This window comes from Phalacrocorax aristotelis, chromosome 15 (assembly GCF_949628215.1).
Source record: "Phalacrocorax aristotelis chromosome 15, bGulAri2.1, whole genome shotgun sequence".
Classification (NCBI taxonomy): Eukaryota; Metazoa; Chordata; class Aves; order Suliformes; family Phalacrocoracidae; genus Phalacrocorax; species Phalacrocorax aristotelis.
In genome coordinates this window covers 4,425,953-4,441,448 of record NC_134290.1, presented here as the reverse complement: position 1 = coordinate 4,441,448, position 15,496 = coordinate 4,425,953, and the positions used below count along the sequence as shown (strand labels likewise).

The 15,496-nt window shown below is 52.3% G+C and overlaps 1 protein-coding gene across 10 annotated transcripts in view; it reads right to left on the bottom strand.

The window, feature by feature from the left end:
* NF2 (NF2, moesin-ezrin-radixin like (MERLIN) tumor suppressor) overlaps nt 1-15,169 on the bottom strand; it is a 47,612-nt gene extending 32,443 nt beyond the window's left edge. For 5 of the 10 annotated variants that reach the window (XR_012663271.1, XM_075110838.1, XM_075110837.1 and 2 more), the window contains exons 1-4: nt 14,967-15,162; nt 4,486-4,611; nt 3,306-3,428; nt 970-1,053 (exon numbers count right to left, since the gene is read on the bottom strand). Coding sequence is in view for 7 of the 10 variants with exons in the window: in XM_075110838.1 (XP_074966939.1) it covers nt 970-1,053; nt 3,306-3,428; nt 4,486-4,611; nt 14,967-15,080 (447 nt within the window). In the remaining 3 variants the exon portion in view is untranslated. Of the gene's footprint in view, nt 1-969; nt 1,054-3,305; nt 3,429-4,485; nt 4,612-14,966 lie in introns of all 10 variants that reach the window. The other 5 variants (XM_075110840.1, XM_075110839.1, XM_075110836.1 and 2 more) reach the window with 2 other exon arrangements.
* Nucleotides 15,170-15,496: the final 327 nt, after the last annotated feature.

Below are 15,496 nucleotides of genomic sequence, written 5' to 3'. Positions count from 1 at the left end.
CAGGGCACAGCCACTTGCTGTGGTCCTGCGAGCCCAAACACCTGCCTAAATCGCATCCGGAGAGTCAGAACTGACTACAACCACGAGGCTACAGCGATAACACAGCCAGGCTGCGACCAGACTCCAGTCACTCCCCTTCCAAAGACACCGTCTTCACACACATAAACTGGAGATTAGCTAGAAGACTTGTTAACTGAGCAGCTGCATGTGCTGTGCATATACAGGGAGAAATTACTTCCCCTCCTGTAAGAATGTCCCCACTTCTCAACCCTGGGCTGCTCCCAGGAGTCCCCCTGCTGCAGGTTGCTGCAAGCCGTCCAAGGCTGCAAACTCCAGACTGGTAGAGAGCGTTCTCTTAAATAAATCCTCAGCAAAACACACTGACTCTGGGTGCAGAGCAGAATTCACCCAGGAAACATGGGGAACTTAGAGACTGCTGACCTCTTCCTCTGTCTAGTGAGGCCAAACACCTGAGATCCAAACCAAGATAAAGTGAGAAGTCAGGAAGAGCCCTTTAACACTATAGTAACATTTGCATGGCGAGCTGTAGCACTCAAAATAAAGTAGTTATGACAGTGACAAGTATTCTGGGAACGCAGCGATGCTGTGAGTCCCACGGCTGATTTGCCTCTAGCTACAAGGGCAAGAGCAGGGAGGAGATCCAAAAAATCATGGGCTTGGGGAATTCACCTGCCCCAGTGGTAAGCCATACCTGCGCAGGTGCTGCGGCCCATAAGCTAAGCGCTGGCTAAAGAGTCCTGGAAAGAGAAAGCACAAACCTGTCCAATGTCCTAAGGCAGCCAGAACCAGCTGCACAGAGAGGGTAACAGTGCTAGTGCAGCCCCCTCACTTCCAAAGTTTTAACAACTTTCCCTGCCCTTCCCTTCCTCAGGAAGTGGGCACAAAGCACCTCGCCTACTGGCCCACCGCCAGCATCAGCAGGCCCCTAGAAAACCCCCCTGTGCTTACCTTGGCTTGGACAGCATAAGAGGCCAGCAGGACGGAAGCTTCAGGAGGACAGTAGATCTTCTCATCCAAAATCTGCTTCTTCACCTGCACAGCAGCAAAGGACACACAGCACACACTCAGGGGAGCAGTGCAGAGCAGGACTGTCATAGCAGGTGGTTGCAGTTTGGTTTAACTCCAGCTGTCAACCACACAGTTAACAATTTTCCTAACACTAATTACAATTCAGGCCCAGGAAGTCTTTGATGGCTTGGAAGGGATGGGCTCAGGCTTTCACAGGCCACCTTTTTAGACAGGTTTGTGAGAAGAGCTAAATTTGTATGTGGAAAATGACAGAAGCCATATCCCATTGCTAAAGGCAAGGGTGGGGAAAAAACGTCTTGCATGTGGACACGGAGATAAATCCTCTTAAGGCATCAGCTATGGATTGATAGAAGGTCCATACACAACACTAAACTAAAAAAGAAGTTTGCAGCCGAGGCTCTGAGCACACAAAGGTTTTGGTATGGGCTATTCAGGCTGCATCATGAGCCAGCGCTCACCTGTGCTCAAGGTTAATTCCCTCCAATCCCACCGACAGCAAGGAGAGCTGCAGGACACCTCCGTGGCACTGCTTTTAGCAGCAGGCAAAGCCCCACGCATACTCCCAGGAGAGCCAACGTGCAGCTCCCAGAGTAAGCCGTGGCTTTACATTTCCTGGCTTCTGTGCATTAAAAAATTAAACCTGTCATGTTTGATATTTTTTAGTTTTGCCCACTTAATTTTCCTGAATAAAGACAGGAAAAAAAAAGCGTACCATTTCCTGGGAGACTTAAATGGATTGTCACAGAGATGCAGTAACATCAATTTGAATTTATAACATGCTTTGAGTCCTTGCAGTTGGGTATAACATAATCACAGAGGATATTTTCCTGCCTTAAGATAAAAAAAGGAGAGTTTGCCAGATTACATGTGCTCTCGCTTCCCATAGGCGTTCCAGGAGCCCAGGCTCCTCTCATCATCAGAAATCCTAGCAGAAAAGTCATGGTCTGCATTCATAAACTGCAGCTTTAACTCCTTTTCCTCTCTGATTTTCCTTTTCAAAGATGCCAACAGCACTTTTCCTCATCAAGGATAAAGCCCACGGCAAATGGGATGTTTAAAAACAGCCCTAAGGAGACACTAGTGCACAAGACAGACCTTGGAGATGAACAGCAACAGTCTGCATCTAGAAGTCCTTTGAAGAACAAGGATGAACTCTGGAAGCGTGAGGAGCACCAAGGAGCCGGTGAGCTCACTCATGCCCATCTGAAAGGGCAGGGCACACCAAAGTCTACACTGGTATTTCCAAGGGCATCCAAATCCAGGTTGCCTCTACTTCGAGGTAACAACTGTAAGAATGAGTGTCTTTTTCATATCTATAAATTCATTTGTTTTAGAAACTTTAAATTAACAGTCACAGAGCAGCTAAAACATCCCAGTGAGTACCTGGGGCTCCGACTATGGCCACTCCGCTGCCTGTAACTGTAGATGGCACAGCCCTTCATAAGAAATAGTTTCAGAAAAATTGATCTTGTCTGAAGGAGGGCTCCTGTGACAGAAGCCCTGCCACACAGGCCAGCCCCACTCCCAGCCATGCACCACTGCTGCAACATCGGCCGAGCCCATTTCTCAGGAGACAGTGTTTTGCAGCATACTTTAAATAAAGAAAAAAGCCTGAATAAGTGTTTGCCATGGTTTCCAATTGCTTAAGGTAAGGGCATGAGTTACTGGGGCAGGTGGGACCATTAGGTTTCCCCTTCTACTCTGCTTTTGCCATCAGTCTGATGGAGCTCAGCTTCTGGGATTTTCTTTTGCTCCAGTTACCTGAAGGCTGTTTTGCAAAGAGGTGAACTTCACTGGACAGCCTGAACACGGGGCAGGGAGCCCACCCTCTGTTCTCGAGGATGAAATTCCCCTGCTTCCCTACAAAGGCAATTGCCACCCCCTCAGCACGACTGATCTCCAAACCCGGCAGAGAGGCGGACTCTGCCTCATGTCACCCAGGCCCACATCTGACAGATTCATTTTCCATAGCTACCACACACTAACACTACAAATCACCTAATCGTTCCTGACAGCCAGTTTATGAGGTCTGCAAGTCTGGGCATCTGTGACCACTTCACCCAGACAAACCATCTTTGACCTATTTTAAGAAGTTTCTGTTGCTGAAGACAGCTCCCCTCGGAGAGGTGCGAACGTAATGATGAGGATCCACACTCTGCTGAACAACTTTCTGACCCTGGAACCTTCTCGCACTTCTGCTCATCCCGGCTCCTTCTCCCCCAGCTTGGAAAACAGAGTACTGACAAGGTTCCTACCTGCAGGAAGAACAAGTGCTGTGTGATTTCCTGGACCAGCTCCTCCTCTGCATTCTCCGGATAAAATTTGGCCAGGAAGTGAAAGGTGACGGGTTCCTCTGTTGGAACATCATGATCCAGAACCTGTGTGATACAAAAGCCATTCTCAGCTACTCCTCCCAGCTTCTTCAGTGCCCCGTCTCTCAGAGTCAAGGCACAATTCCCTTCCGCTCAGATCAGCACAGCTTTTGTCAGGCACTTTAGACATCTAGAACAGACGAACCAACCTAAGTAGTTCAGAAACGGCAGCTGGAAAAAGACAACAAACATTTCTGACACTCCTAAGGATGCAAGAAAACAAACAAGGGAGAGACAAACAGCATGCAAAATGAGCCAGCAAAGGTTGATCCTGATCTGCTGTGTGCATGTTGCCTTTCCGAACCTCGCAGAGCGATGCCGTACCCTGCTGCGCCGCCATCCGACTTCTTGTCCTTTCCCTGCACTGCCTCCTCCCATGCTTCAGTGTTGTTCCTCGCTACCTTTCTGTTGCGCTGTCACCACCCAGTTTGTATTCGTGTTAGTTTAAAACCTTGGCATGACACACAAGACACCCAGACCTCCCTCACAGCCTCGACAGCCCTTGGGTTTTAGCGTAACACCCTTTGGATGCAAACAGAACCACATCCATCGCTTCTCCTCATCCAACCACCGCCTCAGCAACTTGGAGGCTCACATATTTGGGAAGCCTTTCCTCCATTATCTCCATCCTCTTTGCTGTCCTCTGGCTTTCCTTCCCCCTAGCTCTTTACACATCTAAACACCAAAAGAAGCCAAGACACAGCTTCACTTTTCCTCTAAAGGTTTTGTCTTTCCGGGGCTCAGAAGAAAGAATCTGTGTTTCATTTACGTTACAGTCACCCTGAGGTTCAGCATCCCAGCATGGCTGTCCCCAGAATGCCTTGAGGGGATCCAGTGTGCCCAGCCTGGGACTTCCCAGCTCAGAAGGAGCTGGGGAGGGGTGTCTCTGCCAACTCTTCCCCATTTGACTTACAGATGCCATGGGGATGAGATTTAAATACGCTTCACCCAGTCTACTTTGACAGCACATGTAACACAACCTTGGGTGACCAAAGAAAGAGGAACAAAGTTCATTCTCCTTCGCCATCTCTCATGACCCTCTCAAGGGAAATTTGCTTCCAACCTTCTTGTCCATTTTGAGCCAAGCCACCGTATCCTTGATGGTATATTGGAGCCCGAAGAACCAGGTTTCTCGGAGTCCTAGTGTTCTGCATACCAGATCAAACAGGTCCTTCCCCTTCCACTTCACCTGCAGGAAAGCAAACAGGAAGCAGTTACAAAAATGGATGTCTTAACTTCTCCATTTAATCAAATCCATCCTTTTTTCACCTCACAACACCTTTGCGAGTGTGGAGAAGACATCTGGAGAAGGCATAAGGGAACATCCTAACAAAGCATACTTCATATACTTCACCGGACGTCACTGGCCTGTCACCAACCCCCTCCTCATGAGGAAACAGAGACATCATTTTTCCCACCCCTGCAAACAGCACCGTAAATAAAGCCCCCCCAGTTTCTTCCTCTGGCAATCCACTAACATGCCACTGAGGGTCTGGAGGGTCCATTGAGGTTCCTGTTGAGCCACGCACTGCTACGAGCAGCCTGTTTGCAGCAAGAAACAAAATCCACTCCAAACTGCCTCTCAGTGACTTTAATGTCTGTACCTACAGCCCCAGGAAGCCCTGCCCAAACTCCAGCGTCAGCGACAGGGTTTCACAGAGAAAGGCATAATGTGCTCCTGAAAATTGCAAGTGAAACGGTCTGTGTATGACGCTCGTTTGTCCAGAGCTACCAGCCCTGAGCAGGTAAAAGAGCTCAGGGAAAAGAAAAAACATTGCCACTGAAGTCAGTGGTTCTCTTGGAGCATGTTTTGATGGAGTTAAACCGCGTTTTCTGCTGAAAATTAAAATTTTTCAGCAGCTCAGGAGCAGAGAAAATTGGTCCTGCTCAAAGACCGTGTCCTTTGAGCAATCTTGCAGGTGCATCTATGTTGTTACTGAAGTTTACTCCTAAAAACAGAAGGCGTTGGGAGGCAGAAAGGTGAAGAGGGACATAAACCAGATGAATCTAATATGCCAAAGCCACTTTGGTCTCCCATCTGCACGGTGGAAGCAATTGCTGGATCAAGACATATGGCCATTACTCTCAAGCCCTGGGGCAAAAGGATCTCTGCTCTACGACTCAATCTGGTGCCACCTGGACAGCATCAATATTAATGCTCAGGCTGGGCAGGGACTGCCGGTGCGGGCGCCGTGCCGCTCCCTCTGTCGCCCACTGCCGCCTTGTGGGCAAAGGCGTTGAGGACAAGCTTCTTGCCTTTCTGCCGGCTTGGATTAAATGAGTATTTCGCTGTTTTCTCCCCCTCCCAGGGTGCAGAGCCGCACGCTGACAGCCCCAGCATAGCACAAAACTGATGCTACCCTCCAAAAACCACCACCCTGGGACAGCTCGCCATGGCTTCTCTGCAATTCATATCAAGCGCTGTCAACACCTCGAGGTCAAAAGCACCAGGAGGAGCAAGTTTTGCAGTGTTGTAATTACACAGCCCTAATTTCACCCATTTAGCTAGCCTCCAGTCCCCAGGATGAGCTCCAGCTCAGCAAAGGATGCCTCAGATTGCGGAAAATCTTTTCCTGACTATTGTTTTAAGAGGGAGGTTAATTTGAGGGTTCAGACAAAGCCGAGGGAGACACACTTAAACAGCTGTTTTGTCCCCTTTCTGTAGGGACATAAAAAGAGGCTGCCATCAAAGGGCTATTTCTTAACCAGAATTAACCTGCTTTGCATAAACCATTATTGGCTTTTCTTCCTTTATGTAAAGACCACTTTTCAGCCCGTTGCTTCAGAGGAGCAATCGGCACCTGCACACACGCAGCCCTGCACCAAACCCTTCCCAGGACAGGCTCCTGGCAAGCACCTGCTACCCAGACATCGCTCCACATCCTGCCGGATTAGTGCTTTGAACAATGCCAGAGCAACCCCACAGAGTCGCCCCCAAGCCTAGATTTCCACCGGCCACGGTTCCCCCCCCAAACTGCGCTCACCGCACGGCACCAGTTGGCGCGACCCAAAGGCCTCCTCGCTAAAAGCAAGCCAGCAGCTCGTTTCCATGGCCAGCAGCGAGCATTAAAGCAAGAACTTTGTGTGTTTCCCCTCATGATTTTAATTTGGTGCAGGGGTATTTTATGTGATTGCCACCAGGTTTTACACCACCGCTCTGTCATTGCACGCAGATGTTATGGCAGAAATATATCTTTAATGTTCCTGGCTGAACGGTGCTGAAGTCTCCAACCGTAACATTGCACAGACACCCTCCCTGACTGTGCTGAATTACCTTCGTTAAATATATAAATGGAACAGCAGCCACGTTTATTTCAACATACGGGATTTCACTCCACACCTCGGTACTTAAAATAATGATCTGCATTCAAGCAGCATCTTTTGACAGCTGAACTCCGACTGTTTTGCAGACGCTCAGGACCTCAGCCCTCCTTACCCTTACTTGATAGGCCTCCTGTCGTTGAATGGCACATTTCCTCGACACAAAACACACACAAAAAAAGACCCCCTCCAGGCACAGGGAGACAGAGAGCTGATGCCCCAGGCTGGGAAGAGCCTGGGGAGAGCCAGGATGGGCAGACCGTTCTCCTGCTCTGCACTCAAGCAACACCTGAAGCACAAAGTCGATTTTGCAAACCATTAAGAGCTCCTGGAAACAAAACAAAGAGGCTTAGAGGAGAAAAATCCCCTCCTAGCCATATGGCAGAGCGGCTGGCACAATGCTATAACAACGCTCACTCTCCCAATCAAAAGCTACATCATCACGGTAACCTTAACCCGACCAACGGAACGGAGCTGGATGCGACCGTGTCCCTTCAGTACCCTCGCTCAGCTGCAGGCATCACGTCTTGCATTTGCAGCTTTGCCTTCTCCCATTAGCACGATGGCAAGATCGGCTGTTAGACATATTCAGCAAGTTGTTGAAGGAATATGTGGACGAACTGCTTTATTAGCAGGGTAAGCGCCACGAGGCTGTTATTCTGCAGAGCTGGGATTTATGTTCTTGACTACGCACAGAGCGCTCACAATTTATCAGCAGAGCATTTTAAGTAAACAGCACTAAACACTTAAAACTCAGCAGCCGGTGGCTAGGATAGAGCACTTCCAGTACGGATTATTGGCATCATCTTTTTCTCCAGCAGAGACATCACATTTGGCATCTATTAACAGGGTTTGCATTATTTATTAACCTGCATCAAGAGCCATTTCCAACTCGCAGGCAACTGGACAATTCATGTCGCTGTACAACCTTTGTGTCAAGTTCCACAACCGCTCTGTAGCTAACGAGTCGATAAACCAGCTGCAGAAATGAGTGGGAGGGTTAGAAGGTCCCCTCGTCACAAGGTGACGAGGAGGGGAGCCAAGCACCTCCAAAAACAGGGCGCAGGAGGGTGCAGCCGTCCTGCGCAGAGGAGGCTGAGCAGGGGGCCTACGGAGCAAAGCGATTCCCAAAACCCGCTGGCATGGGCTGATGCTTTTCTTCCAACGATGTCAAATGGAATTTACTATATGGAAAAGGTGAAGGAAAAAAAAAAGGACATTTTTTAACTATTTAAAATAACGCAGAAAATGGCTTTTCACCTTAGCAGGTCATCTATTAACTGTCAGTTCTGTGCCAGAGATGAGAGCCCCTGTTGTGACGACATGATGCAGAGAGGCGGACCGAGCCCCAGAAGCAATGCTCAGCTCCCACCACGCAACGTTCTTTCCCTTTACAAGCAGGCTTTCATAAGAGGATGCGACATCTCTGCACCGAAACAGGGAGGGAGGTGGCAGAAAGGTGAGGGCCAAGTAGAGCATCCCTCCACCAGTGACATGGGAAACAACAAATGGGCAGGTGCTCTCTGTCCCTCATCCCACCAGGAGATGCCCGGACAAACCACGAACAACACTTTACAGCTGACATGGAGATAACTTTGAGACTGCAGACCACATTTATTTCTCCTTCTGGACTTGGATGATAACAGGAGCGCGACAGACAAACATTTATTTGAATTTAAAGCCCATTTGGAGCAAATGGGGAATCAAATATGCAATATTCTTTCTTTTTTTTTTTTAAATAAAGTGATGCTGAATACTTTTGGTTGCCACTTACTGAGCTGAGAGACAGGGCTGTAAAAGCTATTTTTATTTACTAATGCTACACGACAACCCGATAATGAGCTTTTAATTAAAATCTATTTCTGTTAACCACCGAGGAGGCCAAAAACTCGCCCAGGTGTAACAACGCAGATGGCACAGCCAAACATGTTTTGTGGCACCTGCCCAGGACAGAGCAGGGTACAGGGGAGAACAAGCTGCTGCGGCTCCAGCCAGCTGACTCCGAAGGCAGCGGGAGAGGCGGAGGAGACACCAGCTGATGATGCCCCAAAGCCTCACCTCACCCGTATGCTGGGACTGCACCTTTTAAGAGTTAAAGGGTCAGGTAGCAGCTTGACGCAGGGGAAGAAGCTCCAAGAGACCGAGAGAAGGGTCTTGTTCCTGCAGGGACCTGTGGCTTCCTGTGCCAAGGATGCACGGAGGGAGAAGCTGAACCTTACCCCTGTGCAGGAGCTGACTGCTGGCTGTCACTGGGTGTTTCAGCACAAGCCTGACCTGCACGCTAGCATGCTCTGAAAACAAACAGCTTACCCCAGGGAAAGCCAAGCCAGGCTTTAGGAGCCGGTGTGGTCAGCCATAAGGGAGGGTCAGCCTTGCTCCAGCAACAGCAAGTTTACCTTTGAAGGAAGCGAGGCTAAACCACCCGTGCTGCCAAAGACCTCTTCCAATCTTAAGGGCTGTTTGATCCTCTAACAGAGTGCTGCCTCCCAGCTTCAAGTGGATTGCTTCTAGGGCTGCTTCCCTGTTCAAGTGCTTTTAATTTCAAAAACTACCTACTTGAAAGCCATGGCCTGTATGAAGAAAAAAAGGAGGTATTAAATAGTATCAAAACTGGAGCGTGTGCACCAAAAGAGAAAGATTTCCTGTCCGAAACACCTTGCCTCCTTCCCCTTTGCAGCAACACACCTCCTCTGGACTAGCCACAGAGACTGAGGGCTAACAGTGAGCGGTTTTGAACCATCTTTGGAGGCAACTGGATAACATGGAGTTTCATAACCAGTTTGGAAGAGGCTGGAGCAGGACATGGGGGATCCAAAGAGTGTTTCAGACACAGGGTGCAGGCAGAGAGAAGCCAGAAAGCATCCGCGTTCATAATACCTCTCAGGTGACACATGCACAGCTTAAGGGAGTGCAGAACCAGACCACAGCAAGCAAGACACCTCTGAAAAAGTAACTCCCAAATGACACTGTTGTGAATCAGCACGATTTCTGACTTTTTTTGGCATAAATCCCTCAAGACAAGAAGTGAAGAAACAGCCCTCACCTGCCACGTCTCATATTTAAAGAGAGGCAAGTAGGAGCCAAACAGCAGAGGCTGCTGAGTGCTCGCAGAGAGCCGACGCAGGACTGGGACAGACTAAGGAACCAGAACATTGACAACTCGCAGCCCAACAATTTACTGAAGATCTTTTCATAGATGAGGGAGATTAAAAGCTGTGAGAAATAAAAATAGCTGTTGCTGCCCACAGATTTGTCTTTTCCAGGTAACTTTCTGCCTGCTTGCAGAAGCTTCGCAGCATCGAGAGAGGTCACTGCCTCTACTAGCCTCACCGTGCTGCTGCTAAATGTTTAACTGCAGGTGGAAGGATCTTTATAAAACCCACTCTGAGCATCTGGCAAAGGAGAAGGAAGCGCGGGGCACCCCGCTCCCTGGTTTCCTTCTCTTGCCTTTTTATTTTGATGCAGCAACTGGACCAAGCTCAAACCTCAGCCCTGATTTACTGTGCCAGCTCTTACTCAAAAACTTATTTGGCCCCAGATTTTTGCTGCCAAATCTTCACTTGCTCCCATTTCGGACGACGAGCTCTTGCAGCTCAGCTACATAATTCCCTGTGTCTGTTAACAAAAAGAGTAACGCTGCTGAAATTGGGTCTCGTCTGTTTACAAGCAAACAGAAAAGCTTTACAAGCACCCTCATCCAACTGACCCTGCACCAAGCAGGGCACTGGCCTAAAAAAATCCCTTCCAACCAAGATTATTCTCTGGACAGGGGAACCGCTTAAGCACCAAAGCAGTAACAGGACACGTGTTTACACCAGCAAATACATCAGCCCAAGCTTGCCTCGTCCTGCTGCTTGAACACTTAAGCTCTTTCTCCAGGTTGGCTGTAAAGCTTTTCCATTCATTTTTAACTTACAACTGGCAGAAGCTGTGGCTGTCAAAGGATTAAGGTGGGGAAGCAGCTGGGCAGCTTGCTGCACCACGGTGGAGTGACCGTGTCTGCAGGAGTTTCAGGCCCAAGAGCACAGGCACAAGGGAAAGGGCTAAAGAACAAAGCCCATCCTTCAGGAAAGGTGCTGTGGCTCTGGAGCTCGAGAGCCGCTGACCCGACTGACCGATGCAGGAAGGACAACAGGGCAAAGACATGCACAAGAGCAAAAGGAAGGCCGATGGGTTCTCCTGTCAACCAGGGAACCTGGTTCTCGGAGGGAAAAAGCTGCACATGGGAGTGTGTGAGACCAAGCCTGCACCAGCCACGCTACACCCCTGCCATCCCGCTGGAGGGACAGGGTGAACAATGCCTCGGGGGATGGGGACTCAAATATACCGCAGGGTTTTCAGATGTGACACTAGCAATACCAGATAACCGACCACCTCATCTACAGAGACACCACCAAAAGCACCCTTCCTTTGCCACATCGACTGCTTTCATTTGGTTCACGGCCATGGTCACCATGGTGCGCCATCGGGGTGGCACCGGTAGAGGAAACCATCAGGCACAGCAGGCTCTGGGCGCTGCGCTCTGAACAGACACCGAGCCACAAGAGCAAGTCCCACACCCTGGCGAGCTCTGCTTTACACCACTGCCGCGCAAAGTTGCTGCCCAAATCGGGGCTCAAGCCGCATGCCGCCTACCGTGGCGTTAATCACAGGAGAACATCAACGCGAAATGCCTTTCAACGAGGTTCCTCTTGTGCTCCTCTCTGAGCACGGAAAGCTAAGGGACCATGTGGGCTATTTGAGGGTGTTCTCAGGAAGGTGGGGCAGCTAGGAATGGGTTTGGCAGTGGGATTTTGAGAGCTATGCAAACACCTATCCTTCCTCAAGATGCCACCAATTCATCAGGTACCAGGCCCAAAAATGAAGACACTCTCTTTGTGCCTTCGAGACTTCCCGAAACAAACCAGAAGTCTTTAAAGTGAAAGCCCAACTGTGATTATTAAGCTTCATTGCTGTGTTAGAAAGATTACGATTTCATTTCTATTAATTATTCTTGATTTAGGCTCAATTTAGAGATGACATTTGCAGAGCAAACAGATGCAAAGCAGGTTTAATCTTTTAAAATGCACAACTGGGAATTTCTACAGGGCAGATTGAAAAACTACCACAGAAAACCAAGGTGGCTCCTTTGCAGCTATGGTGGTGCCGGTGGGGCCAGAAGAAGAGAGGGGCAGCTGGGACAGGACCGGAGCTCCACGGCTTGCACCAAGTGACTGTCGGTCCAGCCCTGGGACCCACCTGTCAAACCAGAGCAGGTTACGGATTCCGATCACAGCCGCTCCGCACACTCTCCTCGAGAGCCAGGGGTGACCTCGCCAGCCCCGGCAGCTCGCCGCACTGCCTGGCCCGTCACTGCTGGGCCTCACGTCCCACGGCCTCCGCCGCTTCCAGCCACCCTCAAGGCCCTGAGCCTCCGCTGTCACTGCCCTGAGGTGAGGACGTCACCTCTGCCCTGTGCGGCATGGATGGGAAGTCTAACTCATAACAACACAGAGCACACCTCGAGAGCTCTGGACGAGAGCTCTGAAATAAAGTTTAAAGACAAAACATCAGTTATATTAATCCCACACGGAAAAGTCACCCCAGCAAAGCACTGATCAGTCAGATGTCTTTACCAGCAGCGCAATCGATGTCAGTCCAGGAAGCCACCAGCTAAGCTATGCTGAAGACCAGCACAGGTAGCATTGGCCTCCCCAGGGTGGCCACGCACCCCCCGGACTGCTCACTGGTTAGGCATCCAGCTTCTGGCAAAGGAAAACGGGGGAGAAAGCAACATGGAGGTGCTCGGAGCAAGGCTGGGAGACCAGAGGCAGGGCACAGAGAGGAGCAGTGGTGATCTGCAATGGGGCAGAGGGAGGATGGGGGCTTCTGGAAGCAGATGGGACCGAGGGCATGACAAGGAGGCACGGTGGGATGACAAATCAGCCTGCTCTGCCTGGGCAACAGCGTCTCCTCCCCAGGGACCTGCAGCCCCGACACACAGAGAATGCAGACATCTCCCACTGCCCCACCCCACTCTGAGCACCCACCTCACAGCTCCCAAGGCTCAAGCAAACCACGCTCCCTGGGACGGCTGCTCAGCAAGCCAGCCTGCCCAGCAAGGACATTAGGATGGGCAACCTGAGGTGAAGCCAAGGTGTCAGCATGGATTAGGCAGCAAAACATTCCTGTGCTCCTCCCTCTGCCTGCTTGGCTGCTATTTATCGAGGGGTTTGAATCCCTAGGCGTGGAGCAGGCTCCAGCACACCAGGTCCATGACAAAACCTAACCAGAGGTACAAGCCTGGGACTGGCCTTGCAGCAGAACTGTGGAACCGCCTGCTCGCTCCCTCGGTGGGCCCAGGAGGCGCAGCCACGGCTCCCCAGCCCTGGCTTGACAAGGAGAGGAGTGCCCCCAGGAGCAGGCTACCGACAAGACCTCCAGCAAGCCACTGGCTCTCTGTCCCTGTCAGCATTCACAGCCCGTGAAAACACATCTCAAGACAGCATGGCAGGAAGACTCCCATGGCGTCTCCTTCCACTAAATCTCCAAAGAGTGTTTGCACAGCAGGGGTTCTGCCCTCTGCAGCCTCCTGCTCAGGTCAGCAGTCCTCTCTCCTGCCTGAAGAATCCCACTGCATCAATGCACACACAGACACTCAGACAAGCAGAGTGCTGCTTGCTCCTCTCCCACCTTGCCCCCACATGCCTTCAGCCCCTCTGGGTCCCTTCAGGAAGGCGTGCAGTCCTCCCCAGATCACCGACCCTCCCACCCCTCCAATTCCAGGCAGGGCAGCCGAAAGGTCTGCTCCCGGCACCAGGTCTCACTGTGGGCCACTGCAGCCAGGAGCGAGCCAAGCCCTCCCCTGGACCACCCTCCTGTCCCCTCCCTTGCACCAGCCACAGCAACCAGAGGCCGCAGGGCATGCGTGATCCCGGCAGCGTCAGCCTCAGTGCATTTCTGCAGAGTCAGCAAGCCAAGGAGCTTCCCCAGCACCGTACAGCTCTGACAAGGCACCGGAGACCCTGGAGCAGGACCATACACACAGCTTGCAAGCTCTGGCCTTCCTGGAAGCGCAGGGAGGAGAATTCTATCTGCAGCGTCAGGCATTTTTTGGCAGGAACCTCCCCAAAAAGTCCCCTGAAGATGCACAAGTTGCCCGTTCAAGTCTCACCCAAGAGCGGCACTTCATCATGGCACAAATTCCCTAATCCCAACGTGAAAGGACAAGCGGCCGCACCATTAAAAAAAAAAAAAGAATTCTTTACTTTTCATCATAGATTATTACTAGCAGCCTCGGAAAAAACATGCAAGAACGGAGCCAGGACACTTAAACTCTCCTGGCAGCGCAACGGCGGGAAGCTCACACGACTGCTGTCTGAAATAAATCCTTAATCCCTGGGAAAGGCAGAAAGTTCCTCAGAGCAGACAGCGGATTTCATGAGCAAGAAAATTTATGACGACAAACACCCGTTGGCTCACAAGCTCTGGAATTCCATCAAGATTGGGATCAGGCTAATGAAATGAAAACTATTAAATAAGAAAGTTACACTGGGTAGAGGAGGCTTCCCATGTTTGTGTGCTGGGAACATCTGGCCGTTCCCAAATGGCCCATACCCTCGGTCCGGGCTAAGAGGGCACGGAAGCATGGGAACACCGCTCTCTGCGTCTGCTGAGGGCGCGGAGCTGAACCCCCGCGGGGTCCGATCCTGGGACACCAGAAGCCCTGGCCTTCTCACGGTGGCTGCTGGGCAGTGGGCAGCCTTGGCTGTGGCGGGGAAAGAAAGCAGAATTATAAGGAAAATAAAGCGGAATTATAACCCGGGCGAAGCAGGATTACAAGGAGGAAAAAGATTGAATTGCATAGCCCTGCTGTCCCACCCGTGCGGCCCCCCCGAGGGCCGCTCACCCACCCTGTGCCCCCCACGGGTGGCTGGGCAGCCCTCACGGGTGGTACAGGCCCGGCCCCCACGGGTGGCAGGGGAGCCCACGGGTGGCACGGGGAAGCCCCCCCGGTACAAGCCCAGACCCCCACAAATGGCAGAGGGGCCCCCACGGGTGGCGGGGAGCCCCCACGGGGCAGGCCCGACCCCGCACGGGGGGGGGGAGGAGCCCACGGGCGGCGTAGGCCCGGCCCCCACGGGTGGCAGAGGAGCCCCCACGGTGCAGGCCCGGCCCCCATGGGTGGGGAGGAGCCCACGGGCGGCGTAGGCCCGGCCCCCCCGCCGCCGCCCCGGCCGTCACCTCACAGCTGAACTCCATCTCGGCGTCCATGGTGGCGATGCGCACCGTGAAGGTCTTGGGCTGCTTTCTCTTCAGCGAGCTGAAGCTCATGCGGGAGGCGATGGCCCCGGCCATGGCAAGGGGGGGGCGGCTCAGCGCGGCGGCAGCGCCATGGCGGCGGGGAGGGCCCAGGCCCCGCCGCGCTGCGCCCGCCCCCGCCGCACCGCCATTGGTCCCGCGCCAGCCTGCTCCCGCCCTCACCTCGCCGGTCACGCCGTGCCGCAGCCAACGGGGAGGCCCTGTTGTGGAGGGGAGGGAGCGGGAGCGGCGGTGGTTGGGCAAAGCGGACACCGCTCGAGGGAAGGAGGCGGGGCGAGGCGGGGACACACACCCCACCCGGCGCGGCGGCGGGCTGGAGAGGCGTGGGGCGGGGCGATGGCCCCCCCTGGCGGCAGGCGGAGCGGACGGCACCCCCGCGCCGTGACGCGCATGCGTGGGAGGGGGGGGGCCACCGGGAACCCCACGCGTGAGGGGGTGGGGCCGGGGGGCCG